This window comes from Salvelinus namaycush, chromosome 1 (genome assembly GCF_016432855.1).
Source record: "Salvelinus namaycush isolate Seneca chromosome 1, SaNama_1.0, whole genome shotgun sequence".
Taxonomy (NCBI): domain Eukaryota; kingdom Metazoa; phylum Chordata; class Actinopteri; order Salmoniformes; family Salmonidae; genus Salvelinus; species Salvelinus namaycush.
In genome coordinates this window covers 81034286-81050600 of record NC_052307.1, presented here as the reverse complement: position 1 = coordinate 81050600, position 16315 = coordinate 81034286, and the positions used below count along the sequence as shown (strand labels likewise).

The 16315-nt window shown below is 50.7% G+C and overlaps 1 protein-coding gene across 1 annotated transcript in view; it reads left to right on the top strand.

The window, feature by feature from the left end:
* Positions 1-5769, top strand: part of glceb (glucuronic acid epimerase b) — a 102084-nt gene extending 96315 nt beyond the window's left edge. Inside the window, exon 6 of the mRNA XM_038996174.1 lies at positions 1328-5769. Within this exon, the coding sequence (XP_038852102.1) occupies positions 1328-2059 (732 nt within the window). The 3' untranslated portion in view covers positions 2060-5769. The remainder of the gene's footprint in view (positions 1-1327) is intronic.
* Positions 5770-16315: the final 10546 nt, after the last annotated feature.

Here is a 16315-nt window from a genome sequence, read left to right as displayed (position 1 = left end):
CGGCTGCGGTAGATTAGGGGTGTAGTGAAAAACCCTACAGGAGGGTGGTTCTCCAGGAACAGGGTTGGAGTGAAAAACCCTACAGGAGGGTGGTTCTCCAGGAACAGGGGTGTAGTGAAAAACCCTACAGGAGGGTGGTTCTCCAGGAACAGGGTTGGAGTGAGAACCTACAGGAGGGTAGCTCTCCAGGAACAGGGTTGGAGTGAGAACCTACAGGAGGGTAGCTCTCCAGGAACAGGGTTGGAGTGAGAACCTACAGGAGTGTAGCTCTCCAGGAACAGGGTTGGAGTGAAAACCTACAGGAGTGTAGCTCTCCAGGAACAGGGTTGGAGTGAGAACCTACAGGAGGGTAGCTCTCCAGGAACAGGGTCAGAGTGAAAACCTACAGGAGTGTAGCTCTCCAGGAACAGGGTTGGAGTGAGAACCTACAGGAGGGTAGCTCTCCAGGAACAGGGTTGGAGTGAGAACCTACAGGAGGGTAGCTCTCCAGGAACAGGGTTGGAGTGAGAACCTACAGGAGGGTAGCTCTCCAGGAACAGGGTTGGAGTGAGAACCTACAGGAGGGTAGCTCTCCAGGAACAGGGTTGGAGTGAGAACCTACAGGAGGGTAGCTCTCCAGGAACAGGGTTGGAGTGAGAACCTACAGGAGGGTAGCTCTCCAGGAACAGGGTTGGAGTGAGAACCTACAGGAGGGTAGCTCTCCAGGAACAGGGTTGGAGTGAGAACCTACAGGAGGGTAGCTCTCCAGGAACAGGGTTGGAGTGAGAACCTACAGGAGGGTAGCTCTCCAGGAACAGGGTTGGAGTGAGAACCTACAGGAGGGTAGCTCTCCAGGAACAGGGTTGGAGTGAAAACCTACAGGAGTGTAGCTCTCCAGGAACAGGGTTGGAGTGAGAACCTACAGGAGGGTAGCTCTCCAGGAACAGGGTTGGAGTGAGAACCTACAGGAGGGTAGCTCTCCAGGAACAGGGTTGGAGTGAGAACCTACAGGAGGGTAGCTCTCCAGGAACAGGGTTGGAGTGAGAACCTACAGGAGGGTAGCTCTCCAGGAACAGGGTTGGAGAGCCCTGCTGTAGAGAAACAACAAAATGTATAGAAACAATAATACATTTTAACCAAACAATACATTTAAACATGTTGGTTAATACCATAAGATACTATTTACAGTGTTATGATAACATATATTTTTAAATGTTAGTTACCAAATCAGCGCATAACCCATAAGGTTATAAAGAACCAGAAACTGAGAAGTGGAAGTTGTGTGAATCTTGGTAGGAAGAGTTAATGTTCCTATCATGTTAAACTAAACCCCCCTCCTTGTTTTCAGGTGATGCCGCGGCGGGTTGTGCGACTGATAGTCCGTGGGCGCGGCGCCATCGACAACGTCACCATCGCCACCACGGCGCACACGGCTGCGTTCTTCGCCGCCAGTGACTGGCTGCTGCGCAACCAGGACGAGCGTGGCGGATGGCCCATCATGGTCACACGCAAGCTGGGCGAGGGTTTCCGCCCGCTGGAGCCCGGCTGGTACTCAGCCATGGCGCAGGGCCAGGCCATGTCGACTCTGGTCCGTGCCTACCTACTCACCAAGGACCAGACGTACCTGAACGCTGCGCTGCGTGCCACCGGCCCCTACAAGCTGCCCTCTGAACAGCACGGTGTCAAGGCTGTCTTCATGAACAAGTACGACTGGTACGAGGAGTACCCCACTACACCAGGCTCCTTCGTGCTCAACGGCTTCATATACTCGCTGCTCGGTCTCCACGATCTGGCCGAGACGGCGGGCGAGAAACTAGGCCGGGAGTCTGGCCTGTTGTTCTCTAGGGGCATGGAGTCCCTCAAGGCCATGCTGCCGCTGTACGACACGGGCTCGGGCAGCATCTACGACCTGCGGCACTACATGCTGGGCACAGCCCCCAACCTGGCACGCTGGGACTACCACACCACGCACATCAACCAGCTGCAGCTGCTGGCGTCCATCGATAACGCGCCCATCTTCCGGGACGTGGTGAAGCGCTGGAAGAGCTACCTGAAGGGGGGTCGGGCCAAGCACAACTAGGAGCCGGTCCTGGACCATAAACTCTTTGGGGAGGGAACCGGGTGGTTTTTGTATGTGTGTGGATGTGCACATCTATCTGTGTGTATAGCCTACGTAGCTAAGTGTGTGTGATCTGGTAAGGTTACAGAGAAGGTGAAAGGTGCGTTCAGTCTAAAAGCGGTAAATGTTTGCGATGCCGTTACAGTCCCGGGTCTTATTTTTGCCACTGTAATTGCAGCTGTGGTCTATTCCGAGCTAGCTGTTGTAATTCTGTGCAAACGTAGCTTCAGGGAGTGTGTCTGTGTGTATGGGAGGAAAAGGGTGCCCCCCCCCCCCCTATTTGTCTCTTCACTCATCAGGATGCTGCAGAAGAAGAATGTCTTGAGTGGGTTTATTGAATAGCTTTGTTCCAACACTTTATTCCTTCACTAACCTCCCCTCCAATTGTCTTTTTTGTTTACGGTCTCATCTATGTTTTGGGATGGCTGAAGAACTAGCTGACTGAAGCCATACTGTAAATACTAGATGGAGTATGATATGAGTCTTTTATTTGGAGGAGAGACTCATTTATAAAGACTCTTTTTGGAGGAGAGTCTTTATAAATGATGAATTTTGGATCAGGTTTTCCCCCGTCCGACCAGTTTTCCAACAACATTGATAATAGTTGTTTTGAGCCTACCAAATGTTTGTTGTTCTATGAAAGTAAATAGTCCACTGATTGGTGTTCAGAGTAGAAAGATAAGGAGCTACCATCGTCATTCACTAACAATAGCTCCCCTGGATTATCATGAGTTACCCCAGTTGATGTAGAATCAGTTTATTTGAACCCAGTCCCAACCTAAAACATCAGTATCCAATAAATAGATCTGACTTGCGATCAGCTCTTAGGGGCAGCAACATCTCACCCCCCCCCTGAAAACATCCTATTCCCATAGGCCTCATAACCACCTCACCACAATCTCATTTTGAGGGGTGAAGATTGAACCCTGCGGAGCCCCATAGTGCTAATCTGTTCAGGGGCGGTGTCCGTGTAGCTGCTCTCAGGTCAGTTTGATTGCTCTGGGACACGGGTTGTATTTCAGCCCAGCAATGGGAGGCAGCATCCCTGATCCCCGGCCACAACTAGCTCCCATTACAGCTCCCTGGGGTCGGCCCATCATCCTTCACATACTGGAGCCAGAGGCATTCGCTATAGTCGTTACATTACATCCTATCTTTTCCCATTGCCAGGAAATGGCTGCCCTCCCCTCAGTCTGAGACTGGAGCTCTGTTCATGTCCATTATAAATCCTCCTTCCTTAGTGATTTCACTGATTTTAATTTCACTGTGGGTTGATTTTCGTGAACCCTCTCCAGTTGTGAGTGTCTGATCAGCAAATGAAATGTAGATGAATGTCATTTCTCCTTGAATATTGTTTCAGTAACACTGACATCATATCCTATTTTACATTCATTGTCAGAAATACTGGCTACTACACTACATTTTGATTACTCTATCAATCATCTGGAAATTATATCAATCATTTGCTAATCAATACACTACAATTCTGGAAACGCGTGTGTCTGCGCGTGTGTGAGAGTGGGCAGATTGAGGCGTCATGTTGTTCGAGGAACACTGTCAACATCTTTAGTGTCTCAACAAGAACATCGCCGGCGGCCGAGGTTGTTTTCAACGCTGCCCTAATTGTTGGCACACGGAGACGCCAGCGGAAAGTAACCTAATGACACTCAGTCTTTCTCCCATCCGTTAGCATGCGTGGGCTCAGGCCTGTTTCATCTCCCTGCCTGGCCTATTGACAGGTGGATGTGAGTGAAGAGGGCTGCAGAGCCACCTCTAATTCAGACGGTTAATAGGCTTGAGTCTTCAGAGTCTGTCGGTGGTGCAGCCGAGGCAGCAAGGAATGATTCAGCTTTTAACTGACTGGAAAACAATGGCTGGCCAAGACTAAGAAGACGGTTTCACTTCTGACTGATATGGAGTCAGATCAAAGATGGTTTGTGAAAAGGATGTTCTGCAGCTGTGGTACAGATGGATCGGGTTTCACCGTCTCCAACCGGCTACAGGAATTCTAAAGTGCGTAAGAGGTTTGAAATGTTCTTTGTTCAAAGGACCACTCCATTCCTCCCATTTTCTTACATCACTTTTTAACTTGATCAAGGATGAAATCCGACGACTTTAGTAACGTTGGCCCTCGCTCTTTGAGGTGATGCCAGTGACATGTATAAAATAATGAGAGGAAAAGCTACTACTGGTGTGAGTCTGGTACTGCTGTCAGAGAGGAGACGGTAAGAAGAGCGGGATATCCATGTTGTCATTAGAACATGCAGAGGAAATGGTTTAGTCAATGGGGTTTAACCTTCCTTTACTCTCAGTGATATTCAGTGTCAGTCCAGGTGCAGTAGTTCTCAAACTCAAAGCCCCAACCTTGTGTTTCCCAGCCTGGTCCCAGATCTGTTTTAGCACCACAATGACCATAGGATTTCACAAGACGGCACAAACGCATCTGAGACCAGGTAGTGTGTGTGTGTGTCTCCCTGCTCCATCTGATCTCCCAGGTTCCATGTCAGTCACAGGGTTCAGATGGTCACCTCTTCACCCTCTGTGACCCTTGCCCTCTTGTGCCCTGCTCTGATTTCATTCTGGAGGCCAAGTCATTGTTTGCTGAGAAATTGCACTCTGAACCTGTCATAACTTGAGATCCCCTGATTTGGATATTGTTTGATTCTCTTAATCATTGGTTGATCATTTCTTTTCAATCTCATTTCTTCACATGAATACCACTATGCATATTTCATACTTTGACAGGAATAAGAATGAAGTACATTCTTTAAAGGGATATTGGGACAGCCAGGCGTACCGGTAGGGCCTGTGTTTGAGAGCTTCATTTTGTTCATACCAAAGTCTTTAAAAGTCCAGGTTGTTTGAGGTGTTATTTTTGTTTCTGCAGATTTTCCATGAAGCATTTTGTTTGTCAGTCTCAAGTCTGAGATATCACAAGATGACAAACGATAATGCTTAAACAAGAGTTTCTGCCTTCCCTCCTCAGAGACAACGGGGGGGGATCAACTGCCTTTCGAAAAATGTGGTTTTTGAAATGTAGATTCTAATAGAGTAGTGTCGGAAGTTATAGTTAACAGAAGATATGTAAAACTCGCCTGTCTAATGGGATGTGTGCAACCGTACATCTAGTGTTAGTGCTCGGTCATATTTCAAAGGGAAAAATAGGCTCCTAACTGCAGATCCTCCTGGAGGGGGTTGTAGTTAGCTTGTTTTGTTTAGCGTTGGTTTACATGGTGGAAGGATTTGCTTTAGGGTCAGCTGTTTTGTTTTTTGTTGTTGTTGAGTAAAGCACAATCACAGGCTCCATTAGTTGGTCTATATTTCTGTTGGATTATGTTTCTTCTGGACAATGTGCAACGCCTTCCTTTTGAAAGCTGCTATTGTTTTTCACTGTGTAATGGAATCTTTCTAGTCTTTATTTTCTCTCCTTTTCAACTTGATTCTTTCCACTATCCTGTAAATTGACATGTGCGGATCACATGTGACTTATGCAATAAAATGTAGACTGGATCCCAGCTGCCGAGGGGCGCCCAGAGAGCGGTTGTACAGACAAGCACAATGTGCACATGCTACCATTTTTTTATGCAGAGAAAAAGTGTTTATATATAAGAGTGAATCTTTGTGCTTAAAAGTCGCTTTTTAAAGTTGTAAAATAAATACATTTTTCTTAATGTTGACGTCCAATGATCTTTCTTCAAATATGCAACCATGTTCCTGTTTAATACTCTGTTTAATTGCTTAGAAGATTAATCAATCAAGGTGTATCAAAATGCACAACTTGTTTCGGACGAGACGAATGAGTTGCAATCCGATAGTCTACTTCCATTAACTGATCAGTCCTCTACACCCACAAAACACAAACCTGAGCAAAGACCTAATGGATGGAGCCCGGGTGAGTTTAAGCACATTGAATTGGAAACTCATTGAGGACGCTCGACCTGAGCTCAGCAGAGCTCCCCTCTCCTGACATTTATAGACTTCAGCCCTTCTCTCTCTCTCCACAGACCCTAATGATATTACCTTTCCTCCTGACAGCCAGTTTGTCTCCCAGCCCTTTAATTAGGCCTTTCCCAGACTCCAGGCTTGGTCTCTTTATTGGCCCCATTGGCCCTCCCTCCACAGGACCATCCACATCCTTCACCTACTCTAGTGCCATTCAGATGGCTCTGATAGCATTAGAGGAATTCATGGTGCTTTGAGAGTCCGGAGACCCAGGAGAGGAGCACTGCGGCTGGCTTCATTTCACTGTCTGATCAGATTAGCTCCAGGGTGACCCTACGCTCATTGGGTTTGGGTCCGTGTGAGGCTGTTTGTAGATGGGAGAGAGAGGGGGGAGAAGGGTTTCAGTAGAGCAGATTAAAGCAGGGGAGTTGAGTGAGTGAAAGAGGGAGGGGAGAGGTGAGTGAAAGAGGGAGGAGAGAGGTGAGTGAGTGAAAGAGGGAGGAGAGAGGTGAGTGAGTGAAAGAGGGAGGGGAGAGGTGAGTGAGTGAAAGAGGGAGGTGAGTGAGTGAGTGAGTGAGAGGGAGGGGAGAGGTGAGTGAGTGAAAGAGGGAGGGGAGAGGTGAGTGAGTGAAAGAGAGAGGTGAGTGAAAGAGAGAGGTGAGTGAAAGAGAGAGGTGAGTGAAAGAGAGAGGTGAGTGAAAGAGAGAGGTGAGTGAAAGAGGGAGGTGAGTGAAAGAGAGAGGTGAGTGAAAGAGGGAGGTGAGAGGTGAAAGAGGGAGGGGAGAGGTGAGTGAGTGAAAGAGGGAGGGGAGAGGTGAGTGAGTGAAAGAGGGAGGGGAGAGGTGAGTGAGTGAAAGAGGGAGGTGAGTGAGTGAAAGAGGGAGGGGAGAGGTGAGTGAGGGAAAGAGGGAGGGGAGAGGTGAGTGAGTGAGAGGGAGGGGAGAGGTGAGTGAGTGAAAGAGGGAGGGGAGAGGTGAGAGTGAAAGAGGGAGGGGAGAGGTGAGTGAGTGAAAGAGGGAGGTGAGTGAAAGAGAGAGGTGAGTGAAAGAGGGAGGTGAGAGGTGAGTGAGTGAAAGAGGGAGGGGAGAGGTGAGTGAGTGAAAGAGGGAGGGGAGAGGTGAGTGAGTGAAAGAGGGAGGGGAGAGGTGAGTGAGTGAAAGAGGGAGGGGAGAGGTGAGTGAGTGAAAGAGGGAGGGGAGAGGTGAGTGAGTGAAAGAGGGAGGTGAGTGAGTGAAAGAGGGAGGGGAGAGGTGAGTGAGTGAAAGAGGGAGGGGAGAGGTGAGTGAGTGAAAGAGGGAGGGGAGAGGTGAGTGAGTGAAAGAGGGAGGGGAGAGGTGAGTGAGTGAAAGAGGGAGGGGAGAGGTGAGTGAGTGAAAGAGGGAGGGGAGAGGTGAGTGAGTGAAAGAGGGAGGGGAGAGGTGAGTGAGTGAAAGAGGGAGGGGAGAGGTGAGTGAGTGAAAGAGGGAGGGGAGTGAGTGAAAGAGGGAGGTGAGTGAGTGAAAGAGGGAGGGGAGAGGTGAGTGAGTGAAAGAGGGAGGGGAGAGGTGAGTGAGTGAAAGAGGGAGGGGAGAGGTGAGTGAGTGAAAGAGAGGTGAGTGAAAGAGAGAGGTGAGAGGAGTGAGTGAAAGAGGGAGGTGAGAGGTGAGTGAGTGAAAGAGGGAGGGGAGAGGTGAGTGAGTGAAAGAGGGAGGGGAGTGAGTGAAAGAGGGAGGGGAGGTGAGTGAGTGAAAGAGGGAGAGGAGAGGTGAGTGTGAAAGAGGGAGGGGAGAGGTGAGTGAGTGAAAGAGGGAGGGGAGAGGGGAGTGAGTGAAAGAGGGAGGGGAGAGGTGAGTGAGTGAAAGAGGGAGGGGAGAGGTGAGTGAGTGAAAGAGGGAGGGGAGAGGTGAGTGAGTGAAAGAGGGAGGGGAGAGGTGAGTGAGTGAAAGAGGGAGGGGAGAGGTGAGTGAGTGAAAGAGGGAGGGGAGAGGTGAGTGAGTGAAAGAGGGAGGGGAGAGGTGAGTGAGTGAAAGAGGGAGGGGAGAGGTGAGTGAGTGAAAGAGGGAGGGGAGAGGTGAGTGAGTGAAAGAGGGAGGGGAGTGAGTGAAAGAGGGAGGTGAGTGAGTGAAAGAGGGAGGGGAGTGAGTGAAAGAGGGAGGGGAGAGGTGAGTGAGTGAAAGAGGGAGGGGAGAGGTGAGTGTGAAAGAGGGAGGGGAGAGGTGAGTGAGTGAAAGAGGGAGGGGAGAGGTGAGTGAGTGAAAGAGGGAGGGGAGAGGTGAGTGAGTGAAAGAGGGAGGGGAGAGGTGAGTGAGTGAAAGAGGGAGGGGAGAGGTGAGTGAGTGAAAGAGGGAGGGGAGAGGTGAGTGAGTGAAAGAGGGAGGGGAGAGGTGAGTGAGTGAAAGAGGGAGGTGAGTGAGTGAAAGAGGGAGGTGAGTGAGTGAAAGAGGGAGGTGAGTGAGTGAAAGAGGGAGGGGAGTGAGTGAAAGAGGGAGGGGAGTGAGTGAGTGAAAGAGGGAGGGGAGAGGTGAGTGAGTGAAAGAGGGAGGGGAGGGGGGGAGAAAGGAAGATAGAGGAAGCCTCGATGCATCACTTCGTTGTGTAAGACGGAGCTGATGAAGTTGCAAGTCTTAGAGGTAGCTGGAACGTTCTCATTACGTTTGATTTGCGTTTTCTAATCTTGGCTTGGTTTATGATCCCTCTCTGACCTACTTTGAACACCGATGCTTATCTAATTCAGAAGCAGAATAAACATTGTTATAGAATCGCGATAGTTTCACCAATATCTATTTCAGATGCAGGAACAGCAGAGATAATCATTAACCAAAGGACCATGTGATCATTCCCTGATTGCTGCCATTGATTTACCAAACCAGCTAATTAGTGTTTTTCTTGGCGCTTTGTCTCGCGTCTCCTCTTATAGGCATTGTACTGAATAATATAGTGCATTATGCCACTAACTGGCAGTTGTGTTAGAGCCAGAGGTGACCTCGGTGGCGAGGCTGGCATAACCGTGCCCCAACCAGAGAGGGAGAGCGACCTGAGCTGCTTACCCACCATTAATTATGAATCCGGGCGGGCAGACTGGGCCAGGGAGTGTCTGTCTGCCAGAGACCCGACCTCGCCAACAGACTCCAGAACACCACAACCAAGCAGACGACCTAATCCACTCCAACCTACCTACATGCTACCGACCTCCAGTCACACTGGCAGCACACACACTAGGACGTACTGTATTCTAATGAATGTGCTGCAAGATGCCACCTGGTTTATGCTGATGTTACACTAAAGCCCTGTTTCCATTGGCACTTTGAAATTAGGGCCAAATTAGGCCATTACTGGGGGCTCTGTTTTGCCTGCAGAAGAGGAGGGTGTTTAGCCTCAAGCGGATTTCTCTCAACAGTCAATAGCGGTGGTTACGCACCAAGGGCTTCTGTCCACAGCATGTTCAGGTTGTGGCCAGAACCATTGGTGTTTGTTTGGGTTTGTCACAGGGGAATTCTTCGTTGTAGAACTATAGGTGGGTCTCTGGTAGATTTGGTCTATTAGGTCCCATCTGTTGCTATTAGAAGTCGTATCAGAAACCGTAGGAAATGTTGTCAATCACTGAGGATTCCCTGTCTACAGCGGAGCTGCTGTGGCTATGCATTGTTCTTACAGAGGATATGGAGAAAGGTTACTGCTTGTCAGAGAACACAATGAACTCAAGAAAGACTGGATCATGGTGCAAGTTAAAGAAGCTAGTAGCAACTGATTTAATTAGTATCTTTCAACCTATGTTCATAGCCAGGCTACTAATGCTGTTACAACAGCGATATTTATTTCTATGGCTTCTGGAGGTGTTCAGGTGATAAACAACGTTGATGTTTTTTATTGGCCATTTATAAGCCGTCACTGTAGTGGAATGAACACATTTGACCAAAACAATCCAGACATACTCAAAACCATGCTGCTAATACCCATACCAGGCATTAGGATCCCCCAACCTGTGTGGTAAGGTAGGCCTCTGAGCTGTTCACCTTGAGGACTTTTCTGAAATCTACCCTGTAATGTTTCCAAATGAAAGGCCTGACATCTTGTGGTAAAGTGTGATATTGCAGACGTGGCAGTGAGCTCGTGTTTTATTCACCTGTCACATGTACAGTAGCAGGGAAGAGGATTGAACTCTCCTGAAAGTCTGTCTGGAATTCAACAAAATACCATTCATTTTTTTTTAAATGTTTGATTACTCATTATTTGCATCAAGAATATGACATTTCCATTATGAGGTCAAATAATCTCATAACAGGGATGTTTTTCTAAAACATCCAGAGATCTATGCTGCACATGTCCAACAAACTGGTTTGGATTTATCCAACTATATTAAAATTGCATAAAATGTATGATAGACTGAAATAGATTTTCAGTGTCCCGAGTCTCTCTGGGGTCCCAGGTGATACTATATCCAGGGCTGCTTTACTGAGCTCTCCATGGCAGTCACATGATGATCCCTTTCCACAGTCATTAGATGATGGGAATCCACAAGCAACAACTATCAACACTTAACATTTCATTTATGTTCTTACATGGTAAATGTCTTGGAAACTGGACCGGGGCCATCAGGACCATGGCAGGAGAGATCCTCAAGCCGGCCAGGGTCAATGGATGATCCAGCCTGGAGGCAGGCGTGTCCTCCTTCCTCCCTGCGCACGTCCAAATTGATCCCTGCACACGTCCTTCCTCCCTGCACTCTTCCACCTTCCTCCATGTGAGCGTCCTTCCTTCCGGTGCGTGTGTATCGTCCTTCCTCCCTGTACGTGTGTATCGTCCTTCCTCCCTGTATCGTCCTTCCTTCCTGTGTCCTCCTTCCTGTATCGTAATTCCTTCCTGTGTCCTCCTTCCTTCCTTCCTTCCTGCATGACTTGAGTGAAGCCAATGCAGCCGCTAAGGGAGCCAGTATCTCACTACACGTCAACACAGGAAGAGTCCACCATGAACCCCCTGTACACGTCAACACAGGAAGAGTCCACCATGAACCCTGTACACGTCAACACAGGAAAAGTCCACCATGAACCCCCTGTACACGTCAACACAGGAAGAGTCCACCATGAACCCTGTACACATCAACACAGGAAGAGTCCACCATGAACCCCCTGTACACGTCAACACAGGAAGAGTCCACCATGAACCCTGTACACGTCAACACAGGAAGAGTCCACCATGAACCCTGTACACGTCAACACAGGAAGAGTCCACCATGAACCCTGTACACATCAACACAGGAAGAGTCCACCATGAACCCCCTGTACACGTCAACACAGGAAGAGTCCACCATGAACCCTGTACACGTCAACACAGGAAGAGTCCACCATGAACCCTGTACACGTCAACACAGGAAGAGTCCACCATGAACCCTGTACACGTCAACACAGGAAGAGTCCATCATGAACCCTGTACACGTCAACACAGGAAGAGTCCACCATGAACCCTGTACACATCAACACAGGAAGAGTCCACCATGAACCCCCTGTACACGTCAACACAGGAAGAGTCCACCATGAACCCCCTGTACACGTCAACACAGGAAGAGTCCACCATGAACCCTGTACACGTCAACACAGGAAGAGTCCACCATGAACCCTGTACACATCAACACAGGAAGAGTCCACCATGAACCCCCTGTACACGTCAACACAGGAAGAGTCCACCATGAACCCCCTGTACACGTCAACACAGGAAGAGTCCACCATGAACCCTGTGCACGTCAACACAGGAAGAGTCCACCATGAACCCCCCTGTGCACGTCAACACAGGAAGAGTCCACCATGAACCCTGTGCACGTCAACACAGGAAGAGTCCACCATGAACCCCCTGTGCACGTCAACACAGGAAGAGTCCACCATGAACCCTGTGCACGTCAACACAGGAAGAGTCCACCATGAACCCCCTGCGCACGTCAACACAGGAAGAGTCCACAATGAACCCTGTGCACGTCAACACAGGAAGAGTCCACCATGAACCCTGTGCACGTCAACAAAGGAAGAGTCCACCATGAACCCCCTGTGCACGTCAACACAGGAAGAGTCCACCATGAACCCTGTGCACGTCAACACAGGAAGAGTCCACCATGAACCCCCTGTGCACGTCAACACAGGAAGAGTCCACCATGAACCCTGTGCACGTCAACACAGGAAGAGTCCACCATGAACCCCCTGCGCACGTCAACACAGGAAGAGTCCACCATGAACCCCCTGTGCACGTCAACACAGGAAGAGTCCACCATGAACCCCCTGTGCACATCAACACAGGAAGAGTCCACCATGAACCCTGTGCACGTCAACACAGGAAGAGTCCACCATGAACCCCCTGTGCACGTCAACACAGGAAGAGTCCACCATGAACCCCCTGTGCACGTCAACACAGGAAGAGTCCACCATGAACCCTGTGCACGTCAACACAGGAAGAGTCCACCATGAACCCTGTGCACGTCAACACAGGAAGAGTCCACCATGAACCCCCTGTGCACGTCAACACAGGAAGAGTCCACCATGAACCCCCTGTGCACATCAACACAGGAAGAGTCCACCATGAACCCCCTGTGCGCGTCAACACAGGAAGAGTCCACCATGAACCCCCTGTGCACGTCAACACAGGAAGAGTCCACCATGAACCCCCTGTGCACGTCAACACAGGAAGAGTCCACCATGAACCCCCTGTGCACATCAACACAGGAAGAGTCCACCATGAACCCCCTGTACACGTCAACACAGGAAGAGTACACCATGAACCCCCTGTGCACGTCAACACAGGAAGAGTCCACCATGAACCCTGTGCACGTCAACACAGGAAGAGTCCACCATGAACCCCCTGTGCACGTCAACACAGGAAGAGTCCACCATGAACCCCCTGTGCACGTCAACACAGGAAGAGTCCACCATGAACCCTGTGCACGTCAACACAGGAAGAGTCCACCATGAACCCCCTGTGCACGTCAACACAGGAAGAGTCCACCATGAACCCTGTGCACATTAACACAGGAAGAGTCCACCATGAACCTCCTGTGCACGTCAACACAGGAAGAGTCCACCATGAACCCCCTGTGCACGTCAACACAGGAAGAGTCCACCATGAACCCTGTGCACGTCAACACAGGAAGAGTCCACCATGAACGCCCTGTGCACGTCAACACAGGAAGAGTCCACCATGAACCCTGTGCACGTCAACACAGGAAGAGTCCACCATGAACCCCCTGCGCACGTCAACACAGGAAGAGTCCACCATGAACCCCCTGTGCACGTCAACACAGGAAGAGTCCACCATGAACCCCCTGTGCACATCAACACAGGAAGAGTCCACCATGAACCCTGTGCACGTCAACACAGGAAGAGTCCACCATGAACCCCCTGTGCACGTCAACACAGGAAGAGTCCACCATGAACCCCCTGTGCACGTCAACACAGGAAGAGTCCACCATGAACCCTGTGCACGTCAACACAGGAAGAGTCCACCATGAACCCTGTGCACGTCAACACAGGAAGAGTCCACCATGAACCCCCTGTGCACGTCAACACAGGAAGAGTCCACCATGAACCCCCTGTGCACATCAACACAGGAAGAGTCCACCATGAACCCCCTGTGCGCGTCAACACAGGAAGAGTCCACCATGAACCCCCTGTGCACGTCAACACAGGAAGAGTCCACCATGAACCCCCTGTGCACGTCAACACAGGAAGAGTCCACCATGAACCCCCTGTGCACATCAACACAGGAAGAGTCCACCATGAACCCCCTGTACACGTCAACACAGGAAGAGTACACCATGAACCCCCTGTGCACGTCAACACAGGAAGAGTCCACCATGAACCCTGTGCACGTCAACACAGGAAGAGTCCACCATGAACCCCCTGTGCACGTCAACACAGGAAGAGTCCACCATGAACCCCCTGTGCACGTCAACACAGGAAGAGTCCACCATGAACCCTGTGCACGTCAACACAGGAAGAGTCCACCATGAACCCCCTGTGCACGTCAACACAGGAAGAGTCCACCATGAACCCTGTGCACATCAACACAGGAAGAGTCCACCATGAACCTCCTGTGCACGTCAACACAGGAAGAGTCCACCATGAACCCCCTGTGCACGTCAACACAGGAAGAGTCCACCATGAACCCTGTGCACGTCAACACAGGAAGAGTCCACCATGAACCCCCTGTGCACGTCAACACAGGAAGAGTCCACCATGAACCCCCTGTGCACGTCAACACAGGAAGAGTCCACCATGAACCCCCTGTGCACATCAACACAGGAAGAGTCCACCATGAACCTCCTGTGCACGTCAACACAGGAAGAGTCCACCATGGACCCCCTGTGCACGTCAACACAGGAAGAGTCCACCATGAACCCTGTGCACGTCAACACAGGAAGAGTCCACCATGAACCCCCTGTGCACGTCAACACAGGAAGAGTCCACCATGAACCCCCTGTGCACGTCAACACAGGAAGAGTCCACCATGAACCCCCTGTACACATCAACACAGGAAGAGTCCAACATGAACCCCCTGTGCACATCAACACAGGAAGAGTCCACCATGAACCCTGTGCACGTCAACACAGGAAGAGTCCACCATGAACCCCCTGTACACATCAACACAGGAAGAGTCCACCATGAACCCCCTGCGCACGTCAACACAGGAAGAGTCCACCATGAACCCCCTGCGCACGTCAACACAGGAAGAGTCCACCATGAACCCCCTGTACACATCAACACAGGAAGAGTCCAACATGAACCCCCTGCGCACGTCAACACAGGAAGAGTCCACCATGAACCCCCTGTGCACGTCAACACAGGAAGAGTCCACCATGAACCCCCTGTACACATCAACACAGGAAGAGTCCACCATGAACCCCCTGTGCACGTCAACACAGGAAGAGTCCACCATGAACCCCCTGTGCACGTCAACACAGGAAGAGTCCACCATGAACCCTGCGCACGTCAACACAGGAAGAGTCCACCATGAACCCCCTGTGCACGTCAACACAGGAAGAGTCCACCATGAACCCCCTGTGCACGTCAACACAGGAAGAGTCCACCATGAACCCCCTGTGCACGTCAACACAGGAAGAGTCCACCATGAACCCCCTGTGCACGTCAACACAGGAAGAGTCCACCATGAACCCTGTGCACGTCAACACAGGAAGAGTCCACCATGAACCCCCTGTGCACGTCAACACAGGAAGAGTCCACCATGAACCCCCTGTACACATCAACACAGGAAGAGTCCACCATGAACCCCCTGTGCACGTCAACACAGGAAGAGTCCACCATGAACCCCCTGTGCACGTCAACACAGGAAGAGTCCACCATGAACCCTGCGCACGTCAACACAGGAAGAGTCCACCATGAACCCCCTGTGCACGTCAACACAGGAAGAGTCCACCATGAACCCCCTGTACACATCAACACAGGAAGAGTCCACCATGAACCCCCTGTGCACGTCAACACAGGAAGAGTCCACCATGAACCCCCTGTGCACGTCAACACAGGAAGAGTCCACCATGAACCCTGCGCACGTCAACACAGGAAGAGTCCACCATGAACCCCCTGTGCACGTCAACACAGGAAGAGTCCACCATGAACCCCCTGTGCACGTCAACACAGGAAGAGTCCACCATGAACCCCCTGTGCACGTCAACACAGGAAGAGTCCACCATGAACCCCCTGTGCACGTCAACACAGGAAGAGTCCACCATGAACCCTGTGCACGTCAACACAGGAAGAGTCCACCATGAACCCCCTGTGCACGTCAACACAGGAAGAGTCCACCATGAACCCCCTGTGCACGTCAACACAGGAAGAGTCCACCATGAACCCTGTGCACGTCAACACAGGAAGAGTCCACCATGAACCCCCTGTGCACGTCAACACAGGAAGAGTCCACCATGAACCCCCTGTGCACGTCAACACAGGAAGAGTCCACCATGAACCCTGTGCACGTCAACACAGGAAGAGTCCACCATGAACCCCCTGTGCACGTCAACACAGGAAGAGTCCACCATGAACCCCCTGTACACGTCAACACAGGAAGAGTCCACCATGAACCCTGTACACGTCAACACAGGAAGAGTCCACCATGAACCCCCTGTGCACGTCAACACAGGAAGAGTCCACCATGAACCCTGTGCACGTCAACACAGGAAGAGTACACCATGAACCCCCTGTGCACATCAACACAGGAAGAGTCCACCATGAACCCCCTGTGCACGTCAACACAGGAAGAGTCCACCATGAACCCTGTGCACGTCAACACAGGAAGAGTCCACCA